General features: G+C 30.6%; 1 protein-coding gene across 2 annotated transcripts in view; it reads left to right on the top strand.

The window, feature by feature from the left end:
- LOC111697631 (uncharacterized) overlaps positions 1-5,607 on the top strand; it is a 12,727-nt gene extending 7,120 nt beyond the window's left edge. The window contains exons 7-10 of one of the 2 annotated variants that reach the window (XM_023467698.1): positions 2,692-2,796; positions 3,476-3,510; positions 3,833-3,904; positions 4,809-5,108. In XM_023467698.1, the coding sequence (XP_023323466.1) occupies positions 2,692-2,796; positions 3,476-3,510; positions 3,833-3,904; positions 4,809-4,908 (312 nt within the window). In that variant the 3' untranslated portion in view covers positions 4,909-5,108. The other variant, XM_023467697.1, reaches the window with a different exon arrangement.
- The last annotated feature ends 4,665 nt before the right edge of the window (positions 5,608-10,272 follow it).

A 10,272-nucleotide genomic window follows, 5' to 3' on the forward strand; every position in this document is an offset into this window, starting at 1 on the left:
GGGGGGGGCTAAAACTTGATGAACCATTCAGAAATAGGGAATTTTTGAAAAACCGTTCAGTTAAGATTTGAGATGAACACTGAACAGTTCAGATTTGGGATTTTTGCGGATTCAGATCCAGGAAGCCAAAATGTTTCGGATCCAACGGATCCGGATCCCAAGCACTGGTCGGGCCAAGGTTTTTTTGTATTGAAATAAAAATACTTTCAATACCAATTTTTTAAAAAATTGAAAAGGAAGAGAAGCAGAAAAAAAGAAAAAGTACTTACAAATTTCATATTTAAAACAAAATAATATTTATAACATATTTCGGACTTTTAATATTTTACCTAATACCTAATAAACTAAAAAGAACTTAATAATGAATTGTGAATGAAAAGTGGATTTAGCAGTCGGCCAGCTGTAGTAAAGATGAATAACATTTATAGAACATGAGTTGGAATACTTACAAACGAGTAATGACATCATGTAATATCATCAAAAATAGTCCAATCAGTGTAATAACATGACTATTGCTAGTCAGGCCAATAGTTTCAAATGAGCAGGATACCATGTACTAATTAATGTAATGTAATATCGTTAAAAATAGTCCAATCAGTGTAATAACATGACTATTGCTAGTCAGGCCAATATGCTCAAATGAGCAGGATACCATGTACTAATTAATGTAATACCACGACTAATGCGGGTGATTATAGTAATTAATTAGTCTGACAAATGTAATATCATTAAAAATAGTCCAATCAGTGTAATAGCATGACTATTACTAGTCAGGCCAATATTTTCAAATGAGCAGGATACCATGTACTAATTAATGTAATGCCATGACTAATGCGGGTGAGTATATTAATTAATTAGTCTGACAAATGTAATATCATTAAAAATGGTCCAATCATTGTAATAACATGACTATTGTTAGTCAGGCCAATATTTTCAAATTAGCAGGATACCATGTACTAATTAATGTAATGCCATGACTAATGCGAGTGATTATAGTAATTAATTAGTCTGAATATTTTTAGTCCGGTAATGACTTAAGAAATAAAGAATATCAGTATATCAGGCCAGGTATTTATATGAGCCGGATACCGTGAATTAAGTAATGACATAGGCAATGCCATGAATAGTGAGTAGTAAGTAGGGACATAGGTAATGCCATCATTAAAGAGGGGGATTAGAATAATTAATTAGTCAGACCAGTAATGACTACAGGAAAAAGGATTACCTTTATATCAAGCCATTAATTAAATGAACCGGATACCTGGTATTAAATAATGACACATAAAATGCCATGATTAATGATTAATTTAGAGTACGTAATTAGTCTTACAAATGTTACTCCAGAAATGACTTCAAAAATAAATTAGAGTACGTAATTAGTCTTACAAATTTTACTCCATAAATGACTCCAGAAATAAAGAGTAATGCTTAAATTAGAGTACGTAATTAGTCTTACAATTGTTACACCATAAATGACTTCAAAAATAAATTAGAATACGTAATTAGTCTTACAAAATTTACTCCAGAAATAAAGAGTACCCACGCATAAAAAGTGTGGAATATGATGTATATGTATATGAGAGCATTATTCGTACCAGAATATGGATGATATCGGAGAATTGGTAATAAGGTATATTAGTCATGGAGGAACAAATCGGTATTTAATAAGGAGGGAACAAAGACGACCCACTCAAAATGACAAAACAAAATAATATTGGGTGCAGCATCCACGAAACCAATACGCACGCAGCAGAATAGAGGGAGGTGGTTGAACAAACTTTATTAAAACATGCAAATCTATAAACTTAGGTACATAATTCGTAGGGTGGAATCGGAAAAATCGAATTGAATGATTCGGCCAAAAGTCAGATGAAATAAGGATAAACCAAACATTCTCTTAAAATTCAGGCTATAGATACAAGCCTCTGTAGTTGGGGCTTCACGGCTTCGGCTACTTCCACTCGGGCATAACAGTATCATTGCACATGTCATGCTAACTCTGTAACCCAAGTACTCCTAAGGGAGGCGGAGGGTTGCCGGGAGGGGTGGTTTCCTGGTAACATTTGTGTTATTGGGATGTCCTAATAGATAGATAGAATATTTTATATCATAATCTATCTATCCATGAATATATCTACTATTTATCTATCTATCTACATATTTAGACTACTCTGCAGCTCCCTGGTGGATTACTGCTTAGGGTTTGGGTTAATCAGCTGATGAAGTTGAATATACTGCTCTATCTATCTATTTAGACTGGTCTACTGCTCCGGGTTTGGTTTAATCAGCTGATGAAGTGGAATATACTGCTCTATCTATCTATTTATCTATCTATTAAGACTGGTCTACAGCTCCCTGGTGGATTACTGCTCCGGGTTTGATGTAATCAGCTGATGAAGTTGAATATACTGCTCTATCTATCTATCTAGACTGGTCTACAGCTCCCTGGTGATTGCTGCTCGGGGTTTGGTTTAGTCAGTTGATGATGTTAAATATACTGCTATATCTATCTGCAGCTTCCTGGTGGATTACTGCTCTGGGTTTGGATTAATCAGCTGATAACGCTAAATTTGCTGCTCTATCTATTTAGACTGGTCTACAGCTCCCTGGTGGATTACTGCTCGGATTTGGTTTAATCAGCTGATGAAGTTGAATATTCTGCTCTATCTATCTATCTATCTATCTATTTAGACTGGTCTACAGCTCCCTGGTGGATTACTGCTCCGGGTTTGGTTTAATCAGCTAATGAAGTTGAATATACTGCTCTGTTTAGACCAAGAGGATGTTATAGTCAAGGAAAAGACAAAATAATTTATCACTCAAATAGGTTTTTAAAAGGTTTTAATTTTCTTGAAAAATTATTTTTTATCCCAAATGAAAGGTACAAGTAGTAATGAATCCTGAGCAAAAACTGTTAAAGGGCCGGAATGATTTGTAACTGGTTTTCTTGTCAGATCAATCTATTTTTGAAACCCAGCGATGTATGAGAGGTTAATCTTACCGCAAACAGATAATAAGTTTAGAGAATATCGTGAATTATAAGGGTTTCAGCTTTGATCATAAAAAATTTAATGATTTAACTATTCGTCCTTCTTCCTATATTCTTAACAACTATATCGACCTATAAACAATTATAGCTTTTAACTGTTGTTCTGAGAGCAGCCATATGTTTGTAATCATTCTTAAATTTGACTGATGTTTCTTTTTAATTATTGCCGGAATTTTTTTCCGGGAAAAATTAGTCAACCTTCCCTTGGGTCATTTCAGTTGCCATAAAAAATTTGGGCCTGCTTGGTTCAACAGTTTTGACGTTTATTGGATACAAACAAACAAACTGACAGCCAAGCAAAGCTTACATATATATATTAATTTACGCAAGACATTTCACATTACACATTATACAACCAGACAATTACTAACTAATGATGATCTTGAAAAATGTGACAATTGATATTATTTTGTATTTGATTTGAAGGGATTGGAGACAATAAAATCATCGCCTATTGATAGGTAACTATATTACTCGATATTGAATAATGTCATGTACATCTTTAAATATTTTACTAAGGTTATAAAGGTTTCTTTTTTAATGGAAAATATAAATTGGTCATTTCAAATTTTTTCAGAAGTGGCAGATTAGGGGGGGGGGGCAGAATAACTATGAATCGACAGGGCCTATAAATTAGTAAAATATAAGTTGGAGAGCATTTAAAAAAAAGATATTTTTGTCACTTATTTTTCCTTGAAATTATGTTGACAACTCTAAGGTGTCGTTTATTTAACTGAATTTTAAAGTTGAATAAAAATAATTTTGATATTAATAATTTTGTAGATTTCTCGGTATTATGAATATTCCTGTTATAATGGTGAAAACATTCTATAAACACTTATCAATATATATCAGGTAATTTATTTATATAATAAAGCTCTTTGCTCATATATAAATATTTGTATATTTATATGAAAGTTAGCTGGACCAAATTTGCAATGGCCTTTCAAAATTCAACTTTTTCTTCAAAATTTGAAAGTTTGTTTTTATTCCACGGGCAACGCCGGGCACATCAGCAATGTAAATATTTTATTATTAAATCATATTGACTAAAACTACTAAAATAATTTAAGATTTGTCCTAAAATAGACAGTTAGGACTAGGTTTTCCTTCTTATAATCCTAAGGTGGAAATTACTATTCAGGGCTTGTATTTGACATTTAAAGTAGTAATCTCTGTTTGTATGTTTGAATGTCCGTGTATAATCCAAAAACCCATGGTCTGATTTGTCTAAAATATTGTTTGAGGAAAACTCCAGGCAAAGCTTGGTTCCCAAGCTAGTATATACGTGTTATTCTGGTTTAAAACTCCAGGCAAATCTGGGTTCCCAAGCTAGTATATACGTTTTATTCTGGCTTAAAACTCCAGGCAAAGCTTGGTTCCCAAGCTAGTGTATACGTTTTATTCTGGTTTAAAACTCCAGGCAAAGCTTGGTTCCCAAGCTAGTGTATACGTTTTATTCTGGTTTAAAACTCCAGGCAAAGCTTGGTTCCCAAGCTAGTGTTACGTTTTATTCTGGTTTAAAACTCCAGGCAAAGCTTGGTTCCCAAGCTAGTGTACGTTTTATTCTGGTTTAAAACTCCAGGCAAATCTGGGTTTCCAGGTTATATATCAAGATCCTCTATATTTATATAAGATTAGATTAGTTGTCCTACTTCAAGTCCTAAACTAAAAATATTCCGGACTATGCTGGAGCAAAGAGGGAAAGAAGTTGGTGCACTAGCCGTCCTACTTCTAGTCCTAAACTATATATATTTAGGACTATACTGGAGAAAAGAGGGAAAGAAGTTGGTGTACTAGCCGTCCTACTTCTAGTCCGAAACTATATATATTTAGGACTATGCTGTAGGAAAGAGTGAAAGAAATTGGTGCAATACCCGTCCTACTTCTAGTCCTAAACTTATATATTTAGGACTAAATTGGAGAAACGGGGAAAAGAAGTTGGGGCACTAGCCGTCCTACTACTAGTCCTAAACTATATATATTTAGGACTAAATTGGAGAAACGTGGAAAAACAGTTGGTGAACTAGCCATTCTACTTCTAGTCCTAAACTATATATATTTAGGACTATTCTGGAGAAACGGGGAAAAGAAGTTGGTGCACTAGCCGTTCTATTTCTAGTCCTGGCTGTTTCAAACCTCTCCGTCTTTAATTCTGTTCATATAGCCACCTGATTTCAAGAATATTAAGATTTTTAACTTTAAAAAGGCTGAAAAAATCTGTTAAGCACAGCAATTTGTTATCACCTGTGCTTTTAATCAAGACCATGACACGTTACATACATAGACAGATACATATACAATTGTCATAAATTTTATCTTGATTTTATACATAATAATTTATATGTCATAGAACTCGTATGATTTTAAACAATTTTATATTTTATTTATTTAAATTTAGTGAAATAATTGCAACTTTTTTATTGTGAAACTGAAATCATTTCAAATGTGCCTTATCTCAGATATTTTAAGTATTAAGCTCGATTATATTTAGCAAATCTCATACTAAAGTATTATTAAACATTTAATGGAACAGTCTCAACCATCCAGGGCTGGAGGTAGAAACTTTGAAATTCTTATTTCTAACAGAAATTACTAATCGGATTTATTAACGCCAGAGCTAAAAACTGTAAAATGGTGGATATCGAGATTAACGCTTGATCTCCTGTTTTTCTAAATATTCAGATTAAATAATGCTTGTTCTCCTCTTGATATTAATCTCCAGATTAATTAACCGATTGGGTTTAAGGATATCCCATTCTAAAGTTTTCAGCTCTGTTTATATACTCCATAAAGGTAAAACCACCAGAGACCACAGCAAGTTTTCTAATGAGAGTTCAGCTGTTTAATTACGGATTAAACACAGATCGCTTTTAATTCGGTTTTAACTAAAAGTTTTGACTCCAGGTTTTTTTTGTGAACTCAGTAATTGCTTAAAGTAACACAATTTGATATTTTAGATATATCTAAGAAATAAAAATGAGCTATTTTAGACCAAAAATAAAGTTTTTTTATGCACACAAAAATCTTACCATTTCATTACCAAAACGTTAAATATTTAGTTTTCTAAATACAATCCACTTTTCCTGTAAACAAATAGTCAATTCACTATAGAAGTTGATTTTCAACTGGTTATAAACTAACCCCCATGAAAGCCTTAAAAATTCAAAAGTATTTTTTTATTGAATTTGAATCTACCAATGTCAGTTTTTAAAATAATTAAAAGTTACATGTAATCATATTTGAAGAAATGTATCGTTTTCATTTATTGGAAATTATAATGAAATTCTAAAAATTAAATATCCTTTTTTTATGAATTTTAATTTTGAGACAAAATCAGCGACTTAATTTATACTATTTGACGAATAAGAATTCTTTTAATTTTTATCATTTTACAGTTCCTCAATTTTTATAATTTTATAATACAGTAAATAAAAATCTATCTTGAAAGCTAAATTTATATATTTTTTAATGTTTAATCTGTTCATTTTATAATACATCATATTTTATCATTAATGACTCTAAATTTATATTATATAAGTAGTTTATATATCTGAATAAATTATGTTTAACAAATTAACTATCTAATTATCGTTCGCTAGCTAATTTCTGTTTTTTTTTCTTCATTTTTTTTTAAAATCTTCTAATACTGAATTTACTACAATTTTATCAGTTTTCATTTCAAATCTCTTCTCTAACTTGTATATCTTTCTAATAGTTTTATCCTTCAATCTCTTTTTTCTTAATCTTCCATTCTTTTTTATAATTTCTCATAATCTTTATCTTTCAATCTCTATGTTCTTAATCTTCTTTCCTTTTCTATATATTTTCTCATAATCTCTTTCCTTTAATCTCTTTGTTCTTAATCTTCCCTTTTTTATATATATTCTCTCATAATTTTTATCCTTCAATCTTCTTTGTCCTTTCATATATATTTTCTCTTAATCTTTTTCCTTCAATCTCTTTTTTCTTTATCATTTCTTTTATATATTTTCTCTCATAATCTTTTTCATTCAATCTTTTTTTCTTAATCTTCTATCCTTTTATATATTTTGTCTCAATTTTTTTTCTTCAATATCTTTTTACTTAATCTTCCATTCTTATGCATATTTTCTCGTAATCTTTTTAATTCAATCTCTTTTATCTTAATCTTATATCCTTTTATATATATTTTCTCTTAATCTTTTTAATTCAATCTCTTTGTTCATAATCTTTCATTCTTTTGCATATTTTGTCATAATCTTTTTCATCCAATCTCTTTTATCTTAATCTTCCATCCTTTTCCATATATTTTCTCATAATCTCTTTCCTTTAATCTCTTTGTTCTTAATCTTCTATCTATTTATATACATTTTCTCTTAATCTTTTCCTTCAATCTCTTTGTGCTTAATCTTCTATCCTTTTATATATAGTTCTCATAATCTTTTTCCTTCAATCTCTTTTTTCTTAATCTACCATTCTTTTATATATTTTCTCATAGTCTTTTTCTTCCATCTCTTTTTTCTTAATCTTCCCTTCTTTTATATATTTTCTCATAATCTTTTTCCTTCAATCTCTTTTTTCTTAATCTTCCATTCTTTTATATATTTTCTCATGAATCTTTTTCATTCAATCTCTTTTTTCTTAATCTTCCCTTCTTTTATATATTTTCTCTCATAATTTTTATCCTTAAATCATTTTTTTCTTAATCTTTTCTTTTATATATTTTCTCTCATAATCTTTTTCATTCAATTTATTTTTTCTTAATCTTCTATCCTTATTTTGTCTCAATCTTTTTTCTTCAATCTCTTTTTTCTTAATCTACTATTCTTTTATATATATTTTCTAAAAGCAAATCTGCAAAACTTTGAAAAAATATTGTCTTCGTTTATATTATAATTTCCAGAGGAACAACTAGCACTTTTGCTAGGGGCGGGGGGGGAGTGGCAAAATATCTTGGATGTAGAGGGCGGGGCTTGCCACCCCTTTTGAAATTTTTTTTCAAAATAAAAGTTCTTTTTTAAGGGTTTGACGTCGAAAAAAGGAAATTTTAAGTTGTTGTATGCAGATTTGGCTGTGTTCAATTAAAATCTTTTTCTCTTTCTTTTCTTGTGTTTTTAAAAACATTTATACTTTCAACAGCTGTAAAATTAACGATATGAGTCAGTCAATTCTTTTCATGTGTGCGCGGAGCGCCAAAGAAAAATTGTTAAGTAACTTGTTTAATTACAGATATAATTACAAGAAATAATCAGTTATATTATTATATTATCAAAATACATATATAATTTTATTCATCTACATTAAAAAAAGGACAGATAATGTTACGTTTTCTCCTGAAGTTATTGAATATATGATTAATCATTCTAACCAACATTCATCATCTTATTTCATTTTCGATTTTATAGAAGTTCGTTTAAAAAAGATAAACAGGTTACCAAATATGATAATCAATTAGAAGTGTGCCAGAATGTTCTCTAGATTTTTGCCACAAACTCAAATATTCTAATCCCTAAATCTTTGCACCGAGTGGTGTAAACCTTTGATATTTCAAACAGAATATTTTACCAAAATAATTCGAAGTTTGAAATATCTGCACATTTGAATTATTTTCGTGCAAATTTTAAAGATATTCAATTTTAAAATCAACCTTTTTTAAAAAAAATTCTAGGGGCCTCAGGATTCTAGGGGGGGGGGGTAAATAACCCCAATAACCCCCCTTATTTACGCCACTGATTTATGGTTTCAATATATAGTAAACATTTTCTCTTTGTGTACATTGTAAAACAAAACGAAAGACTTTTGCATATTTTCCAATTTAATGAAAATCGAATAATGTTTTGCTGGAGGCTATTTTTTGGAATTTTGAACATCTATAAACCTTCCCTGGGGTCACTTTCACGTAGGGTTTTCAATCGGAATTCCGTTGAGCGCAATTGCGCGGAATGGCGCGCAATGGTTGCTTCCGCTTGCGCCACTTCATTGCGCGCAATTGCGCTATAATTGCGAAAAAGGAAGCAATTAAATATTCGCGGAATTGCGTGGAATTGCGCGGAATTGCGTGGAATTGCGCGGAATTGCGTACATTGGAATTGGTTTCATATCTAAAAATCAATAATTTTAAATGTAATACTTACAAAATGCAGCAGATACAAGAATGGAATTAAATATCTCTGTTGATTTGAAAATAATCGAGGCCCGAGTGTCACTTGTTTCAGTAGTTTTCAAATTTTAAAGTTTCTTGTGGTTAAGCTACTAATTAACAATTTAATATGATACATTTTTCATTTGTTCACATTGGATAAACATTAAATTGGAAACTTTTTTTTGTTAAAATTGTAAGGTTCGTTTAATCAAAATTAGAAATTTTGCTACAGTGAGAACCAGAAAACTATGATACAGAAAGACAGCATCACAGTGTAAATTTAATATTATAGTTCAAGTCGGACAAACTTAATTAGTAACTTATCCAGTTACATGGGTTTTCTTAAGTCTAAACTGACGTCTTCCTATGCCAGATTTTTCTCGTTATCATGCTGCAAATGACTATTATAAAACAAAATATTAAGTTTACATTCAATTGAGACTGAAATGTTAGTGAAGTTCAGTTTAGTGTATGCCACTACCAAAGTTTAAATTGAATATTTTGTTGTTGAAAGGAATTGCGCAATAATTAATTGCATTTATTGCGTGTCATAATTGGTTTAAATTGAATTTTATCAAAAAATTGAAACACAACGCCAAAAAGTGGGACGGAATTGCGCGTTATAGCGCGCAATTCCGTTGCGTTAATTTGCGCGCAATTATTACGGAATTGCGCGCCATTAAATTCACTTGCGCGCAAGGGCTCGCAATTGCGCGCAAGTAAAATCCACTTGCGTTGGAAACCCTACTTTCACGTGAGGTCCCACAAAAAATTTGACGTTTATTTGAAAAAAAGACAAACAAACAAAGTATGTGTAGATTCTCTCATAACCTTTTTCCTATCTCTTTTTTCTTAATCATCTAATCTTTTTCTCTTTATATTCCATCAGATTTAATATCTTTTATTCCATCAGCTTTAATCTTTTCTCTTTATATTCCATCAGCTTTAATATATTTTCTCTTTATATTCCATCAGCTTTATTAAGTTCTGTTTTATTCCATCAGCTTTAATATCTTTTCTCTTTATATTCCATCAGCTTAAATATCTTTCTCTTTATATTCCATCAGCTTTAATATCTTTTCTCTTTATATTCCATCAG

This window comes from Eurytemora carolleeae, unplaced genomic scaffold (genome assembly GCF_000591075.1).
Source record: "Eurytemora carolleeae unplaced genomic scaffold, Eaff_2.0 scaffold133, whole genome shotgun sequence".
Taxonomy (NCBI): domain Eukaryota; kingdom Metazoa; phylum Arthropoda; class Copepoda; order Calanoida; family Temoridae; genus Eurytemora; species Eurytemora carolleeae.